We start from the raw sequence: 19440 nt of genomic DNA on the forward strand, positions 1-19440 counted from the left end.
TCGGCTGGAACACTTCATTTTGCCGGCTGACTCATGACTGGCAGTCTGTGCATATGCGTGGTGATCGCGCATCACTGCCGGATGACTGAGATGTCAAATCGGGGCTAGCTGCCTTTATACTTTATCATTTTATGGCAACTGGTCAAGTGAGAAATGGTCAGTGTTTTTTTGTGAAAGAGAAGGTGGAGGCAACTAACTTCAGGGGCTAATAGAGGAAGCGCAGGGCTTCAAGCCGCTTGTGCATGTGGAATATTTTTTTCGCGAAATCAGAAGCAGGCGCTAGGGCCAGACCTAAAAATCAATAATTTAAAATGATTTCTGCTGAGTAACGTATACAGTAACGGAACTGCGATATCTGGTGCATGCAGACAGATCATCTTCCTGAACCCTCTCACTAGTCTCAGTGCAGTGATAGTTGAGATACACATGCAGAAGAGATAGCATGTTTCTGAAGAAAAAATGAGCTCAGATAACTGATCGAGATAACTGATCTGCGCGAGCCATTAATTTTTATATTTGATGACTCCCTGGCCCCGAGCTGAGTGACAGTGTAGATCTACCTCCATGCAGTCCAACCGCATGATTGTACTATACTCAGTACTGTACTGTAAGACCAGTAACATTTAATTCTAACGAGTTACGAATTTGAAAGAAGGCGTTATGTGCGAAACGACATGTGCATGCATAGTCATTCGCTGGTTTTGAGACAGAATTCGTTAGAATTTCACCTCGCTAACCCACAAAAATCCGGAGATTGTTAAATTTAATTGACGTTAAAATATGTTATCTATAAGTATTTTAAAACAAGAGTACATAACCAGGTTATGTACTCTTTTTGGTGTTGTGTTCTAATCATTCGCCATGCCACTGTCAATTGTATTCTGTTTGCCCGTAAAAGAGGCCTTTACATGACTATCACAGGTTATGTACTCTTGGTATTAACGTAATGCATAGAAAAATGACAGTCCACCCTTGTGACAAGGTACAGCAGGTCGCAGGCCAGAGTGAATGTGGGCACAGAAGCAATCAAGCAATATACTCATAGAATCGGAAATATGCCTCAACAAACTATTCACCCATAATGGAAAAAAAAAGAAAAGAAAAAGACGAATAAGGAATCTAAGTTCTACTGCGAACAAGAGTAATACTGATAATAACAACACCGAGTAGAAGACATGGTAACAAGACTAAAAGAAGAGAGTGACATGCTGGCACAGGTGGCCACATTGAGCCATGATAACTATTGACTGATCTGGACACACTCGAACCAGTTTGGTGAAATACCATGCGGTCGCCAGAATTAGGAAGTCAGACACCACAAAAAAACATGCGGACAATTACTTCCCTAGACAAAGTGTCAAAAGTCCTTGCTGCAAATAGTGCAATTTCTTCCCTATGTACACGTGATCGTATGTACAGTTTGAAAACCCTTTGATACAATGAAACTATTTACAAAATTCAACATTTAAAAGACTGGGGCAGCAGGAGCATAACGTGCAAAACAGACAACACTGAAACAAGTGTCGAACGTAATTCCTATCAGTTTAAAATCCTAGAAGCTGTTTACATTCACAAACATAAGCAGCAAGAACAGGTTACCATTTGCCGCGTTTTGACCAATCCTTGGGAGTCCAGTGCAGGCACTTGGAGTCGATTCGCACGCGCCGCTTGGACATGGAGCGCGTGTGAGTGTCAATGACGTCCTTGTTGAGCGAGAGTACGTATTGGCCTTTGTAGTAGTGGATGAGGTTCAGGTGCTGCAGCGTGGAGATCACATCATCCTTACGAATACTAGTCATCTCGCATACCTCGCTGGAAACAAAACACGAGAGAGGAGCACAGGAACAAAATACTGTAATTTCACAAATTTCCGGTGCACTTTTATTTTCGGTACTTTCGGTGCATCTGTTGCATACATAAAATTTCAATACACCGAACAAACACTAACACACATAATCCAATGGGGAACTGCTTCTCTGTACCGAAAATTTCTGTTCACCTAACCTGGCCTTTTGCCCTCACACCGAAAATATTGAGCACCGAAAATTTCTGAAATTAGAGTAGGCCGAAATATAATACATACGAAGCGAGAAAAGGAATCCACACTCCTAAGCAGTACTGCTCCTAAGTTAACATTCGCCAAATCCAAAGCCAACACATCAACTACAACAGGCATGGCAACAATAGCACCAGCAAATACCGCCACCATCAACAGCAGCGCAAGAAGGAGAATTAGCAGCGCCATGAACAACAACAACATCACCACCACCACCACCACCAGCATTACCAAACACGACCAAGCCGAAAGAACACATCGACTCACTTGATGCACAAAAGCGGTGGATTACTCGGACTGCCGCGCTTCAGCTGCTCAGTGAGAATCTCCAGGATCGCATCAGACCAGTAGCTGCGGTAGCTCAAAAGACCGAGATCAGAGAGAGGTTTCTCCGGTGTACCGGTCTTGCCTTCAAATTTGGATAGCTCATAGCCTAAAAGACAACAACAGATATAGGACATAAAAAAGAAATTAAAAAAAACCTGGAAAAGTGCACACTCCCCAGCTTGACATTCGCACTCAGTTTCTTCAGCACATCATGTGAAGAGGAAGAAACCGACCACCGGTGCATGCCCGCACAGGAAAGTTCATGCGAGGAGATACCATCATTCAAGGCACTGTTGACTCACTGAACTCGATGAGAAGCTTGCCGTAGCCCTTCCGCTGGTACGGCGGTAGTGTCAGAATACACGCCACATTGTAGTCCTCGCTTGACTCTTTCTCCTGGGGAAGCAATGATAGGAAACAAACAATAGGAGAAGCCAAAATTCAATGCGAACACTCCTCTGAAACGCAGAATGCAGGATCCTGAAAACACGTGCCCACTGTAAATTTCAGAAGCTTTTTTTCGGCCGTTTTATATTTCGGAATAGGGCGGTGGCAGACGTTTTCGTATCCAATCGACTCAATCTGCACATCTTGCATTGCATGCTTGCACACAATACAGTTATGGCTCCGTGATGTAGATTTCGGCTGCGTTAACCATTGGGCCTGGACTGGTCACGCAGCCCAAACGTGCAGGGGTGTCGGATACGCTACGGCCACTACGGTGTTGACCGTACCACTTGTCGCCCCGGGTACCCGCTAAGTTTATGCTTTGGGCTCTCAATTGTCAGGGGAGGGCCAGTAGTTAAGATGGGTAACCGTGCAACCCAGATACATTAGTCATGAAAGCCTTGAGCTGAAACTTCAAGCAGTATACAGTGTGGTCTACTGACCGAGCTGATCAACAGCCTATTGCAATGCCCCTCGACATACCTTCGAAAAGTAGCCAACAAGATGGTACCCCTGCTCATCAAACTTCGTCATGACGTAGAACAGAAACGGGTCCGTGTCGTAGTACAGCGTCTTGTGGTCTAGAAACAATTTCGCCAGCAGGCACAGGTTCTGCGCATATGGCTGAAAAGAAAAACGCAAAACAGACTGCAGGTAAGAAAGGGCAAAATCCTGGTAAGCAGTGTTAGCATATAATTCCATACGAACACCGGTTGGCCACGCCATACAAAGTGTACGTGATGATGTCACTCGATGTGCCATGATGTCATCTGATATGCAATGACATCATTCAAATGACCCCATCAGTGACTAACACAGCGCTAGCACATTAAAAAGCACAACACAGTAAACATCATGTTGCACATGTGCAGACTTGCACAATCGTCATGTACAGACACCGTAAAGTCACGTACCCGACACTTTCGCCCATCACATTCAAAGAATGATATGTCATCCTTCCGGTAGATCTCGTTCCCTGGCGGATAATACAACGTACATTTCTCCTATAGGAAGCAAGCAACACAGACAGACAGACCGTGCGTGCGTGTGTACACACATACACACAACATGTACTTAGATCTGCTGGCAAACACTGGCCACACGCGTCTTCCTGGGAGAGGGACGAGAGATTCAAAAGAAACTGGAAAGACGATTCAGTTGGCTACAGAACCGCCCAACAGCCGATCCCCCTAAATGCCCAAATTCTAGGTAGGCTCGGAAAAGATCCCCCCTCTTGGGCTCACCACACCCTAGGAAGTGGGTGAGAGATACTGTAAGTTAACATGAGCCGTAAATATAACCCCAAAGAACATGTTTTGAAATATGATGATGTCACTCGATGTGCCATGATGTCATCTGATATGCAATGACATCATTCACATGACCCTATCAGTGACTAACACAGCGCTAGCACATTAAAGATATGTATTTCTGGAGCTTCCCCAATAGCCCTACTGAAGAAGGCAAGCAGCACAAGCAAGGTTTTCAGCGCACACTGGTGTAAAGACAATTTCAAGTCTCGCTACCCCCGGCGTGAAGACATGCGTGCCCGGACCGTACGCACAGTCAGCACTCACCCTGTGGCGGACCAGGCTGGTGCGGCACTTGCAAAACCTGAGGCAGAACTCGCACAGGAAGATGCAGGGCAGGTTGATCCACTCCTGCGGGTACGGCGAGAAGTACCACGGCTGGATGCGGTGCTCGCCCAGCTCCACCAGCTGCACGTTCTTGATTCGCGTCACCGTGTCGTCGTGGCTCTGGACCATCGAGCCGCCCTTGCGCAGGTTCTGCTGCTGGACGGGAGCGGGAGGCGCGGCGGCCTCCGCAGCTGGCTCTTCAGTTTCCATTGGGACATCCTTCATGGCCTCATCAGCACCGTCCGGCATACTAGCTAGCGAGTCTGACAAAGCATGCACTGAGGATGACAGCAAGGCCTAAAGCAGAACAAGAGATGGACGCCCAACAAACGCTCCATTTGAAACACACTACGAGTAGAAGCACGTGGGGGAGGTGAGCATCCAACAGGCCAAAGAAAAGTTTTACTGCCGCGGCTTCTGCGGCAGTAAAATTTTCCGGCAGTAAAAAAGTGCTCAGGCTGCATGCGCGATGGGAAAAAAGGGAAAATCCCTTGTCAGTGCCGCGGTGAGAGCTGCAAAACTTCACTGTAACGTTAATTTGATATCGGTAGTGTGAATGTCCTTCACGGTTTATCGGGATTCTCGGTAGTCTGAACGCGCCCTAAGCGAATGCTGGGCTTTCTCCAGCCGGAAACATTCATTACTTCACCAGATCAGCCGGAAAATACAGGTACATGTAGTATTCCTGACTACACCGCTTTGGCGCCCGTACCTGTCTGGAAGCTTTGGCCTGCTGGGACTCAGCTGCCGCACCATGCAGGGTCTTTCGTTTCCTCCCAGACTGGTTCTTCCGTGACGCTCTGCAGAACACGACAACAAGAAGAACCGGAAACTTCATTCCAACATCTCTTACAGTCCACACGTGAATTCTGCATGGAACAAAGCAACCCACTGCTGGCAGGATTGATACATACAGGGATATAGTGGTATGAGAAATACTACTTCGACGAGCACGCACTTACGCATCGGGTGATGGTGGTCGGGCGCCTTTCTTGGCATCTTTCTTGACGGGTGGCTGGATCTTACACAAGTTCAGGCGATCTCGCGCCACCCACTCATCGAGACGTTTGTTGTCTGACATTGGAAAATTACAGAAAGAGAAGCACCACGAACAAATTGGCGGTCAGGGGCTATCCGGCATTATCGACAATTTTCACGAAACGAAAAAGTTTAGTTAGGATCCCCCCCCCCCTGAACGAAAAATAGATTGACTTGACATGACAGCAAGAATGCCTTGATGTCTCACATATCAATATTTTTTAAAACGAAACTCCCCTTGACCCACCCACCCATATACGAAACCTTTTCTCTTCGTGTAAAAGATCGATAATTATGGACAACCCCTAAGGCACAGGAAGGAATTAGAACACAACAAAACACTACATGCACAGCTGATGGAAAATGAACACCTTTTCCTAAAAGAGAAAAGACCGGCATTACCTGGGTGGACTGTTAGTCATAACTAGTAACTTATTGGTTCTTTCTCTTTTTACTTTTCCTAGAGCACAGCTCAACACCGCACTCACAGCTTTTAGAAAATCAACACCTTTTCCAGGATAACATTGGCAACATCTCAAAGCACCTCGTAATCAAAATCACCATCACCAGCATGGTGTTCCGTCGATAACAATTTATCCTCCAAATGTTTGCCCTCAGGGCTTCATCAGGGAGTGTATTGAAGAGAGTATCTCCAAGTACACTGGACCAATCCCACAACCAAACTACTGGGCTTTCCTGGTAAGCAGTAACTCAATAAAGCTCTTCATCATTTTGCCGGAACTAGGTCTCCGGACCTGGCGAGAAGGCAGAAATGCCTGTTCACTTGGTGAAGTAAAATAAATGAACAAACAAACGAAATTACTGTCCCCAGGCACTGCCGAAAGCACAAAGAACACAAGCAGTGATCCCGTGAGCACGTACAGTCAATGTAATGGACGTAGAAGCTATCCTTTCCATCCTTGATGCTGATGATTTCTGCCAGCGCTGCAACAAAAACGTGGCGGAAGATCAGCAAGAGCACGTACAATGTCGTGTAAAGTAAAAGTACTAGCATGAGACGAACATACCCATGAGTGGGTTGACAAGGAGCAGAGTGCAACATGCCAGAGTGATGTCATCTACACACATTTTTGGACAAAATACGTGCTTTCAAGAGACTCAATTCGACCAATCGAAAGGGTGCGAATCCAGTGGATCCGGTAGATCTGCATCCCAATCCTACCAATCAAACATGCTCTAATGGCTCCTAACGGTGTTTAGTACCAGCTCAGCCTGCAGCTGCTTTTTTTTAATATTTAATTTTTTTTACAAAGACCACTTAAATGCCAAACATGAGATGCACGCACAACATGAATCGTGGCCGCTTTCCAGCGGCACTGTTTCCATGCTTTGTTGAGAGGAAGACATGCGCTTTTTAACAGCTCAACACTTACGCCATTCATCGGACCCAGTCATGCGGACCGGCATGCGGCATCCTTCCACAACTAACGCCTACATGGAGACACAACACAAGCAAAACTGTTTAAACAGGCCCGGCACAAACACACAACAAAAGCATATTACGCGCATGCATACAGTTCATTCATAGAAGGATGGACTTCTAGCTTTTGGCCATAAATGGGTCAAACTTTGAGTTAAAAAAGCTATGGGTCACAGCAAGCGTACATACCGGTGTTAGCGGTAACCCCCAACAGCATGCAACTCACGCACGAAGTGTAGTCACGGCAGAATTTCAAGTTGACATTACTGTTTAAGATGCAATGCTCCCTGCATGGGCGATTTACGATGCTTGTACCGGGTGTGAACGCATCACACGTTTTTCATTGCATTTGGTTGCGCAGAATCACATGGGGACCTGTCCACCACGGGTCCAGGATACATCTGATAGCACATCTGACACACATTGCATCACCAACGTGACACCAACTTGAAATTCTGCAAATGCTGGTTTTATACACCGTGTAAATACTCCGAGCTATTTGCATCAATACCCACGGGCGTAGCTAGTCCCCCTTTTAGGGGGGGGGGGGGGGGGGGGGGGTGCATGGCCGCATATGTGTAGGATGGCTGGTGCATGTCTTTCCCGGTCATTATGACATTGTGTACATGCAAGCTGAACTCTAATACTGTAAGACATGTTATTATAACGAGTCGCAAACTTAACGATTGTCCAAAATTCATAGGTTAACGAGAAGATATGTTAACGATCTTGCAGTATTCTGCCATATCCACACACAGCATATATGTAGCAGTACGGCCTCAACGGATCTTATTATAACGAAGAAATGTCATCCGTTAAAACGTTAGATTTGCTTCCTCGTTATATATACATGTCTTACAGTAGGTCGAATTGTTTAGGGGGGTGCACATGATACGGGCTACGTGCCTGATAGCAATGATAATAGGGAGGTTTTGCTGTGCGTAATTACGTATGAAAATCCGTATGTCGTACGCGCCGGGGAGCGAGGGCAGCTTTCATACGTAAATCTCTCTATGGATTTCCGTAGGAAAGCTCTTTCCTACGTTGGGTCCTCCGTAGGACTTTTTGAAATATTTTTCGCATTTTCCGCATTTGTCCATGGCAACGTTTAAGCCGCGCGAAACACAAGGTACACACACCGTACACCACGTGCAAAATAAGATGGAAAACGCGGTTTCGGTTCATGGTGCATGCGGTGGGTGCATGCAGCCAACGTGTCTCCAAAGCAACAACGCGTGTTTAGCAGTCGTAGATAAATCACGTAGAGCGAAACCCAGCAGATCTGATTTTTACGTATGAAAATTCCGTGCAGTTCCTACGTTATTTTCATACGTAGAGCGAAACCTCCTTATTATCTTATATAAGCACGGTCCTTTATTTTTTCAATGTACCTCCGCCCCGTGCTATTAAAGGGGAAGTCCGGTGAAAAATTTAAATTTCACAGTCCGTAGAGTTCGGGTCGCTGAGTCGAATGGTCTTTGTCCGAGGAGGCTGCGGCTTATGGTTCGTCAGATACGCCCAATCAAACACGTGCGAATTTGAGCGCGCATCACCCAGATCCAGGTGATGACGTCACAGCGTGCAGCCAGGTAGCCACACCATCTAGTTGTGTACAAAAATGGCCATATTCGGAGCGCGTTCGATTGGGGAACCGTTTGTCGCAGCTTCTTCGGACCAAGACCATTCGATTCAGTGTTACAAACACTACGTACCCTGTGATTTTCAGCTCGGTAAACCTCGAGGTTATACCGTATTTTAGCCGTTTCCGAGTTGGACTTTTTCCGTCAGCCTCTACGCGCTCTGCGCTGCGTGCATGCAGTGCGTGCAGTGTGTTATCTAGCTGTAGTAGTAGTGCAGTCAACAAACTCATCACAGACGGAACTACTCCCGCACTGCCGTGCTGGGGTAGTATCTACAACAAGACTCGAGTCACAACTGACACAAGACTCAGAAAACTAGTCAACACACGGACTTGTCATGTATTACACTCGTATCAGTCGTATTGTACAGTCATGTAGTCAGAGAACGTGCGTTTCTCCTTGCCGGTGCCGGTGGTTGTGCTTTGAGAAAGAAAATTTTAGTTTTCCGCTCCCGCCTCATTATTTTATGCTACAGCGATGAGTGCAGAACCGTGACAAGTGACAAAACAGCGAACAGCTCCCGGACCTAGAACTTTCAGATTCCATAGCGTTGCGAGCGAAGAGTCGTGCCCGTGGTTCAAAAAGCCTGCACTGTTCTCCAATTGAGTAGTCCGAAATCCAAGTAAATTACTTGCTGAAGTTCGCACCAAAACATCACCATGTGGCAGGCTACTGGAGTCTAAGCGAATCTAATCGGTATGGAACAACATTTAGAGCACTCGCATCACTCTTCTCCATTTTGGCGACCCTGCTCTCCAGCGATCTGATAATTACATCAGCCTCGTCTGCAATAGCTGCTGCTTCTTCATCAGTCGGAAACTCAGTAGCGCTCACTCTTGACCGGCCCGCGCGGCCATTTCTTCAGCTGAATACCGAGGTTCTCAGCCCCAGACCGAACTCATGAAGGTCAGCCATGGCTGCATCCGAACTCATGAAGGTCAGCCATGGCTGCATCCTCACTCTCACAAGGAGTTACGTCTTCGGAGTCGCTTGCACCACCTAATATCAGTCGCCAAATCATTTGAAATAGCACTGACACTATTGCTTTCACGCACTCCTTTTGACCTAGCTGCACGCTATGACATTGCAGAGGGTGTGGCGCGGCCGCATGACGTCATGGCACAGTCCCCGAAACTCAGTTTTTCAAACGGAAGTATCTCGAGAACGCTTTGTCGGAGACACGTGGGACCAACACCATTCGACTCAGCGCCCAAACCTCTACCGACCCTGAAATTTAAAATTTTCACCGGACTTCCCCTTTAATGGAGACGTTCCTTTATTGGAGACTGTTCCATTTTTATTTCAACCTCATTTCAGAGGCATGTTGCCATGCCAAATTCATGTATGACACACACATTTCAGGGTTTTTTTCGCCGGTACAGATAATGAATTTACACAGTGTGCTTATAATGGAGACTGAGCACTTTATTTTTTGAATGCCACCCCAAGGTGTTCTATTATTGGAGACGTGCTATTATTGGAGACTGTGCTTATATTAGAGATAATACGGTAATAACAATACGACAAGAAGCGTCTCACTATCAACAGCTAAGCCCACTTTCGCGGTGAAAGAAAGTGGTGCTCACAGAGAAGAGAGCATAACTCCTAACAGCTGTTTTGAAGTTTTCCAGCTTGAGAATCCAGCGTGTATAGGTTTGTCCAGTGTGGGTAAAGTAAAAATTACCAAGGGCCGGATTTATTGTAAAAAAAATCTACAAAATTGTATGTTGGAATTCAGTCACCCACTGAGGAATACTCAGGAAGGTGCTGGCCCGAAACTACTAACCAGGAGGTCCTCAGTGACATCTGCAGCCATTGTTTCACAACTTTACAGATCTGTCATCCCTCGATAACTGGTAAAGCGCGTGGAGATACACCACTCGAGACGAATGCAAATAATTGTACTCCGCGTATGAGCAAATAGCTTCGTTCACAAATACAAAATACAACAGCAGTCGTACTTCTAACCTCGCACTGACTACTACCAAGAGTACACTATGTACTCTTACTCTTGCTACTACTAATTTGATCGGCTTGAACAGATTGGTTTAGGCTGGGGTAAAGCAAGACGCTTTCGGGATCGAAGGCGAACAGACAAGCTACAACTGTCAATGAACAGTGGACTCCTGTTCCAATCAATACGAAACTCAAAAATTAATGATCTACATATGTAGCAGCTGCTAGTCGTCCGCAAAAAACAACAAAACAAAAATGAGAACAAAATTCAATTATACATGACATCAACATGCAGGTCATGATGTCACTGATCGATCTGCAGTCTGATCTGGCAGAACGCCTGAACAGTGAACGGACACCACTGGACACTGTGGTCGTGGAGTGTGTGACTGGCCTGGATCCATGGAGTGACTGCCAGGACAGCGGAATCAACAACTGTCAACCGATATTTCATTTTTGATTCATGTCGTATTTTGACTTGAGTAAATTGGCAACATTAGCAGCGCGTGCAGTGGCGTTTGTTCTCTCCATGACCTGATGACCTCTAGCTCTGAGTCCTTTTTTTGCTGCTGCCCCCCCCCCCCCACACACACAAGTTCGCGTGGTTGACTTGAAGGAATGGTCTTCGCAATGACGCCGGACTCCTCTCTAACGTCTATGTTCTCAGATTTAAGCTCATCGTCTGCGTCATCGGTATATTCGCTTGGCTCTAGTCTCAATGGTTTCCTCTCTCCGTACCTGGTCCTGCTAGCCTTTCTGGCATTGGTACTCGTACGGCTTTTCCGGCTTTTGGAACCGGCGGAGGTGCCCGAGGTGTTCCATAGTTCCTCTGGCTTTGCTCAAGAAATTGTCAGCAAATGTCCAATACTGGCAGAGAGGTAAGTGTTTGCATTGTAAATTTATAACAGTCATTTGCAGTGCCGAACTAGTCGGGGCTATCAGTCACGGACAGACACCCACCCGCCCACATGCACATCACACCCACACACACCCACATACCCCCCCCCCCCCCCCCCCCCTACACACACACATCATGTACCATGTACCATGAAAACGCATGTCGCAAGAGAAGCACGCAAATCTGCAAATGCACTGGATGTACACACACACACATACACACGCACGTGCACCCACACACCATGTACCATGTATACGCCTGTCGCAAGGGAAGCATGCAAATCTGCAGAGGCGCTGGATGTGCCCCCCCCCCCCCACACACACACACACGTCACACACCTGTGTTGCAGAAAAAAAGCAAACAGCTACCAGCTGAAATGTAACTAGTACATGTACTAAAAAAAGTACCGGTAGCGCTAAGCCTATGATGATTTTGCTCTAGCTGCAGAGAAAGACTTCATTGGCATTTACATGTACGTGGCCAGAGTGTCACCATCTTGCCACTGTCGTCTTGGTGAAATTCAGCTTTGTACATGTACCGTGTTGACTGGCCTGGATCAGCCGGTCGGGGCTCGGCACAATGCCAATCATTGCAGTGGCCCTAGTACAGACTCAGATGCGTTAAGCCCATGAGTGACATGCGAACTTTAACTATATTATTATATTAGTACAGACTCGGTGCGATGACCAGAGTTCCTCACTGCTTTACATGGGTGGGAAAATTATGACCTACAAGGTGTACATGGTGTATGGTGTTATAATTATTAGCCTTGTTTGATAGATACCAATGGTGATTTGGCTGACAACATGTTACAAGGCGCTGTCAATTAGCACAGTACGTCCTCCGCCTTGTAACATACTATCAACCAAATCATCATTGTGTAATATGCTTGTGTTGTTGTCCTGTGCGTTTAAATTGTTGCACCCAGGTACCGTCCGACGAGCCTGTGGGGTAAGAACCGGCACATACAGATCTGGAGCTTTGGCGTGCTGGGCCGCCCGTCCACCCCTCGGCCAGCGCACTCTCTGCATGCGGGCGTCACGGACGACGGCACCAGGTTCACGTTCGGCCTGTTCGAGAGCAAGGCCAGGGGCGCCTATGTCGGCGTGCCAGTTGCCAAGCAACCGGTGACGGTGCTGTGCCCGGGAATCGCCGGCAACTCGTATTCGTCCTACATACAGACGTATATTGATGAAATGCTGAAGCAGCTGCCCCACAGCCGCGTGGTATCGCTGAATCACGTTGGCACGATTAAAGACGAGGAGCTATCATCAGCCAGGATCTTTTCTTATGGTGAGTCGTTGTGCTGGATGAATTGCTGCTTTTAATACTGTACAGTGATAGGTCTTATCATGTACATTGTACAGATAAACGGAACCCGGGGGAGAGGGTCAGCTTGAGCACTCTGGCAAGGTACGTTCGGGCCTGGTACATTGACGTTGTGCCTCTCCTCCATCGTGTTGTGCTGTAGGTTGCACATCGGAGTACAGTGCGGTCGTCGACTGGACCCGCGAGCGATTCCCGGGTCACCCGTTGGTCGCGATCGGCTTCTCCATGGGCGCTAACATTCTCGTCAAGTACTTGGCGGAAAGGCCTGAACGGCAGACCTGGTTCAAGGGCGCCATGTCGTGTTGCCAATCGTACAGCGCCAAGACGTAAGTCAGGCAGTTCATACTATTGTGCAACGGATGATAGCGTGCATCGAAAAAATTAGAACGGGCTAGGCTAGAACCCTGACCTCTTGTACATGTTCATACTTCCTCCGCCCGGGCAAAATTTTCGCTTATCTCCTTCAGCCCAATGTCAGGTGTCTGACAGCAATTTTTACATCTTGTGCACTTCACCATCATACAAATCTGCTGGTTCAGGCGTACCAGTTCCAAACAAGTCGGCGAAGTCGCCAAGGAGTAAAGAAACACCTGGAGTAGAGCGCGTTGAAGGCGAGTGAACTGGTAAAAAAAAAACACGAGGTCAGTCACTGGTCAAGGTGGGTGCTGCTAGAGTACCACTGGAGTACAGAGCAGAGGTGTCACGTTGCGAAAAGCCAGTGTGTTTGATTGCATCCGGCACAAGATGTGTGTACGGTAAAAATGCACGTGAGCTTGAAGCTGAGCAAGCCACTCAGCGACGCTCGCCCACATACTGCAAAACTGAACCAGAACCGGTACTGGGCAAAACAGGGGGGAAAGAAAGGCTTCGATGATAGGGTTGTCACTCACCCAGCTCATTCACCTGATGTCAAAGTGAACGATCCTGCAAAGTGACGCTGAGCTCGTCAGCTTCGGCTGGTAAGAAACACGACCGATCGTACTCATGAAGGAGGTGAAGCGCTTGGAAAAGTGTTGATACGAAATATTTGCGCTTCTGGAAAGTGCGAAGTACTACCCGACAACAAGTGCTGCGTCGGCTGATGACAAAGGATGACTTCCACATTTTTCGACTTTGATAGTTTCTCTTGATCTTCAATGACTCCTCAACTCATTCTAAGTCGTTATAAGCCGTTCTGAGAACCTGGAATGTATCAGTAAAAAGTGCAAAGATAAGCGAAAATTGTGCTTGGGCGGAGGAAGTAGAAAAGAAAAGGATCAAGGTCCCAAGGTCCTTTTTCTTTTCTATAAATGTATCCTTGGCTCTCCCTCCGAGTCCATTCATCTACTATTGTTATTATAAGCTTGGTGGCGTTGACATCACCAAGAAAGCTTAGCTAGTCTTCGCACACCGTAAAGTCTTGCATAAAAGCCGCACCTGAATAGAAGCCGCCCTCGAATACAAGCCGCAATTTTGGGCCCATCAAATCACACATTAGCCTGGTTTTAGTGTTGACATACATAGAAATACCTGTCTTGTATAGAAGCCTGTCTCTTATAGAAGCCTGCAAAATTTCACCAAGAAAGTCATAGAAGCCGCGGCTTTTATACAAGACTTTACGGTAAGCCAAATGAACAAAAGAAATGAGGAACAAGCGAGGCCAATGAGGTGAACACATGCGTGCAACTGCAGAATATTATTATTATGCGCACGTCCGCGTTTACGTCAACAGTAAGTCCACGTATTCGCATGTGCCAGAAGACAGGCAGAGCGGGCAGGGAGGAAAACAAAAATAAATAAAAGTAAAAAATAAATGTAAGACAGCAGGCGATAGGCACATAACTCATGTTCGATGACTGCAGAATAGGCAAAAGGAATATACATGTAATATTAAAGACAGTCCTAAAAACACACGAAATCTCAACTATTTACTTCAACAAATAAAACTGGAAACGGATGAATGCAGGAATCATGACAGCTGACTTAGTACATGCATTCTGTTCTGCCTCGTCTTGTTGTAGGTTGTCGTGCTACCTGGATAGTGGCGTAGTACCTCGGCTGTACAGCAGTGTACTGGTCATGTTCATGCGTACGGTCGTCAGCCAGCACCGCGGCAAGCTGTTCGGCGAGAGAGCACGCATCTCCGGGGCAAAGAACACCCTCGTCCGCACCACCGCCGCCACCACTCCAGCTGTCGGCGGTCGCGTGTGCTCCAAGAACGCGGTGTCCTGCGCCGGCGGCTCGAGCTGCCCGGTCCCGCCGCCTGACGAGACGCGAGCGCTCAGCGCCCACGGCATGGTCACCTTCGACGAGTACTTCAGCCGGTGAGTGCTGCACAGCATATCGTAGTTTTCAGAGTTTTCGGCGTAAAAGCCGCATAAGCCGTAGTAGCTGTAGCCGTAGTCACATCGTAGCAAGAGTACATAACCCCCCAGAGTGTGCAACACCTGATCCAGCTCTGCATAGGGTCTTGGTCGAGCGTAGTCGGATCTTTGCGTCATAATACCGTACACATCTGAGGGGAGCCCGGGGAGTCGCGGGTACACTCGGATCAAAAAACAACGTTGCCCTGCCTCGAGACCGGGCTTGCGGTAGTGTGGAGTGTACGCATGGCATCAGAAGATCCGATTCCGCTCGACCAAAACCCTATGCAGAGCTGGATCGGCGTTGCACACTCTGGGGGGTTATGTACAAGTACTCTTGATTGTCGTATAAGCCGTAGTATTGTATTAGCCTCAGTATTGCACATCGTAGTATACGCCGCACTTCCGAAAAGTCAGTGCAGCTTACACTACGATGGTTAAATGAACCGTGAAATATAGGGCAAGTGTCTGTATTCCCGCCATTTCTTGACAGAAAAACAAAACTGGGTGCGGCTTAAACTCAAGTGCCGCGTACACTCTGGAAAATAGGGTGCTTGCCCGGTGCACGGGTTTGTATGATTGCGTGTAAACGTCAAGTGTGTGTGTGTGTGTGTGTGTGTGTGTGTGTGTGTGAGGGGGGGGGGGGGGGTATATGTCAACACTGGCGCATATACTAGGTAACTGTCTTTGGCGCAAACATTGCTGAAGTGTTGACATCCATGTGTACGTGATTGTGCAACACTGCTTTTGAGTTTTGCCCGTATACGTACAAGAGGCTTTTCTCTCCCAAAAAAATACAAACAAAAACATTGCTGAAGTCATTGGCTTAAAGTGAGAACTGTTGAGTGTATTGGGTCCAACTTTTGATTGTTTCCTTTCAATACAATGTCATGTAGTATTCGAACTTGTTGCTCTTACTTGCATTTGTGTGTTTGTGTGCAGACGTATGTGGCATTTTGACAGCATTGATGAGTATTACTCGTCTGAAAGCTGCGGTACAATCATGCACAAGGTATGCAGCAAAACCTCTGTGTGTGTGTGTGTGTGTGTGTGTGTGTGTGTGCACGTGTGTGTGCGTGTGTGTGTGTGTGTGTGTGTGTGTGTGTGTGTGTGTGTGTATGTGTGCACATGTGTGCACGAGTGTGCATACATGTTTATGTGTGTGAAAATGTGAATTTGTACATGTACTTCAAATGTGTCCTGTTGGTGATGGATCATTGTTAGCATGCATTCATTCCTAATTCGTTCTAATCTGCTGAATACATGTATTAGCGGATAGATTAGAATACCCTTTTTGTCATTTTTGTCACTAACATATTAACGAATTTGTTTACATGGTCTTGTATGTGTATGTGTGTGTGTGTGTGTGTGTGTGTGTGTGTGTGTGTGTCTGGCTCATGCCTTGCAGGTGACCAATGTCCCGATCTTGTTCGTGAACGCTGCTGACGACCCGCTGGTCCCTGCGGAGGCCCTTGAGTTTCCTTTGCAGCACTCTCGTAAGCTACAGTTGCGTTTCACAGTGTGTGTACGTGTCACAGTGTGTGTACGTGTCACCGTGTGTGTACGTGTCACAGTGTGTGTACGTGTCACAGTGTGTGTACTGTAAATTGAGAAAAAAAATCGTTCAAAACAATGCACATTGGGTTCTATGTACAGTGGCGGCAGCTGAAATCTGATCTCGGGAACGATGCGGTGTGCTCGCACCACACCAATGCAACACGCTTGTCAGTTTTCACGATGTAAGGCACCTACTCTACATTGCGTACAGTCAGCCTTGCATCTTGAGTGCGTACCGTAATGTCGCGTATAAAAGCAGGCGCTTACGGCCGTATGAGCCGGGGGTTCGAACTTTGCTTCTATTCTACGTCAACATCTTTAATCTACACTGTACAGTGCATACCGTTGCACATGTACTTGCACTTGCACGTATGCTTCTATTCAAATCGTGCTTCTGTGTGCACGGCGCGCTTCAAAAATCAGCTCCTATTCGAGTCATGCTTCTATATGGGTCATGCTTTTATATGGGCCATGCTTTTATACGCGACACTACAGTATATGCATCCGGTCACGCAATGAAAAATGGTTTGTGAGCCATTTCTTATATTCTGCTTCACGTGCCGTGGCAGCTTGCCATCAGCATCTGGGTCGCCCTAGGAAGATATGAACTTCTGATGACATGACCAAATAACATAATTATGCACTGCACATGTAGTTTTCTTCCCAGTGATGTCTGTTCCAGCAGGGTTTCCTGGCTAGTCTAGTAATTTGTGATCCAATCCCTCATGAACTACGAAGCATAGTTGTGCAAATTTGAACTCGGACGTTGAGCCAACGTAATCATGGATTAAGTTGGAAGGTTGTTGGTTTGCGCCTCGTAGACGTGTTGGAGCTAGGTGTCAGGTCGTCGAATGTCTCCGTACGTACTCCTTGTCTGTTTTGTGCCTTTTTGTCGTGCTTGCTGACTGTATATGATCTGGTTACGTTGGTGGACAGTTAGTCATCACTCGTAACATTTTGTCCTTTCTTTTAGTCCATAGGTGTGCACTTGTTATTAAATGTTTGTGTTTGTGCCCATCCTCTACCCCGCGTACTGGACTGGCTCACTGAGCCAAGTGGGTATAATAGAACTCGGTCTTTTGCATGGCGCATGTGCTTCCGAGGCCTGAGTGTGACCGTGCAGTACATTGGTTACTCCGATAGCTTTGCACAGTATACTCGCCTTCTTTTGTAATATGTGTGTATGTTTGTGTGTGTGTGTGTGTGTGTGTGTGTGTGTGTGTGCGTGTGCGCGTATGTATATGTACGCGCATGCATGCTCTGATCATGCGGTGTTGCTGTGTCTTGTAGGCAAGAACGAGAACAGCGTGTTTGTCAAGACCCGTCACGGCTCGCACTTGGCGTTCTACGAGGGCGGTGTCGTGATCCCTAACACCGTCTCATGGCTCGATCGCCTCTCAATACAGTACTTCCGTGCTATTCTCGATATGCCAGCGGACTCCCAAGGTGACCACTGATGCCTTGCTCACCGTTGACTCATTTTTTTATTTTTAAACCCCAGCCTATATCGTAGCCTGGAGAGTCGTGATATCACGACTCCTTTTCTAGCCTAGAGAGTCGTGTTATTACGACTCCTTTTCCTAGCCCCACTAGCCGGCGTACATGGAGCATGCCGATTCATGCTGAGAAAGCAGGCGGGTACTGCTACAGAGTACGGTGTAGCGCAATTGTACATGTAGGTGTGCTGCGTACTGTGCTCGTGCACGCGATCACAGCGTGCGTTCAGTTGTCTTTAGTTTAGTGCGGCACTGGTGTCTGCGGAAATGCAGTGTATAGTCTCGCCGTGTTGTTGCACCGGCTTAGTCACCGTTGTGTGGTTACACATCACCGTACCGTAATAGTCAGTAGCACATCACGACACTGCGATGGACGGCAGTACATCACGGTTCCGCACTGGTTGCTGTACATTGCCGTACCGTACTTGCTGGTAGTTGTGCTCTAGCTTGGACTCGCTCTACGCCCACTGTGTCGTCGAGGTTGTTCCGCAGGCCAGTGGGCATCCTGGCACTAGTAACGTTAGTTGCTCTGCTTTGTAGTGTTGGCACCCATTGTACTGTTAGCATCTTTGATGTTCTTTGCCGTATGGCCAATACGATGGGCTAGTAGGGCAATTGCACTGCTCTTGTCACAGTGTTAACACTCAGACCATGCTCTCGGCGTCAGTTTGGTGTTATCAGTCGCCGTAACGGCAATACCCTAGGGACAGTACGAGCGAGTAGCACTGCTCTCGAGTCTTGTCACGGTTGACGCTCACCAGGCTCTTTTTATATTCGTTGCATTGCCGCATTATCAGCAACGGTGGTACTCGCGTGGTGCTGCTCTCGCCTTGACACTCGCAAGCTCCTGTTGACATTTGAAGAATCAAAAATGAAGGTGTTCCCGGCCCTAGCTTTCGCACTCGGACTCACCAATTATTTATTTCAACTAGAATGATTATAGAGCAATGTAGTTGCCAGCATGCACATGTTGGCTTTTATTAGGAGTTCATGAATTTCATTCTCTATCCGCTGCAGCTGGCAGTCTCTCCTGGACCGCTAGTATTTTATGGCTCTCTTTGCCTCTCTTGATCTGATCACAATACACCTGTACTACTTATCAATCCGTGACCGTCGGTATTTGTCAGCGAAAGTGTACGCCGATGTACTCTTGGTATTTGGCAAGAGTAAATTTGGGGGGGGGGTATGTACTCTTGGTTTTACTCAATCCCCACATGGTGTTACTCAATCACTGCATTGAGCTTCACAGCCTGGAACACATCGCTGTAGACCTGTG

At 47.3% G+C, this 19440-nt stretch overlaps 2 protein-coding genes across 2 annotated transcripts; one reads left to right on the top strand and one right to left on the bottom strand.

Moving 5' to 3' along the window:
* Positions 1 to 1005: 1005 nt before the first annotated feature.
* LOC135815165 (histone acetyltransferase KAT5-like) lies at positions 1006 to 10742 on the bottom strand. Its single transcript, XM_065328427.1, has 11 exons — positions 10373 to 10742; positions 6900 to 6957; positions 6388 to 6450; positions 5430 to 5541; positions 5180 to 5267; positions 4408 to 4764; positions 3745 to 3834; positions 3314 to 3454; positions 2686 to 2779; positions 2324 to 2489; positions 1006 to 1812 (listed from the first exon to the last, which is right to left on the bottom strand). The coding sequence occupies exons 1-11, from the start codon at positions 10400 to 10402 to the stop codon at positions 1596 to 1598; spliced, it is 1416 nt and encodes a 471-aa protein (XP_065184499.1). The 5' UTR covers positions 10403 to 10742; the 3' UTR covers positions 1006 to 1595.
* Positions 10743 to 11054: 312 nt separating this feature from the next.
* LOC135815176 (monoacylglycerol lipase ABHD2-like) lies at positions 11055 to 19267 on the top strand. The gene is made up of 7 exons (XM_065328438.1): positions 11055 to 11420; positions 12369 to 12733; positions 12912 to 13095; positions 14770 to 15072; positions 16054 to 16123; positions 16520 to 16607; positions 17959 to 19267. Exons 1-7 carry the CDS (start codon positions 11161 to 11163, stop codon positions 18123 to 18125), a joined length of 1437 nt encoding a protein of 478 aa, XP_065184510.1. The 5' UTR covers positions 11055 to 11160; the 3' UTR covers positions 18126 to 19267.
* Positions 19268 to 19440: the final 173 nt, after the last annotated feature.

The sequence above is a fragment of the Sycon ciliatum genome, chromosome 1 (genome assembly GCF_964019385.1).
Source record: "Sycon ciliatum chromosome 1, ocSycCili1.1, whole genome shotgun sequence".
Classification (NCBI taxonomy): Eukaryota; Metazoa; Porifera; class Calcarea; order Leucosolenida; family Sycettidae; genus Sycon; species Sycon ciliatum.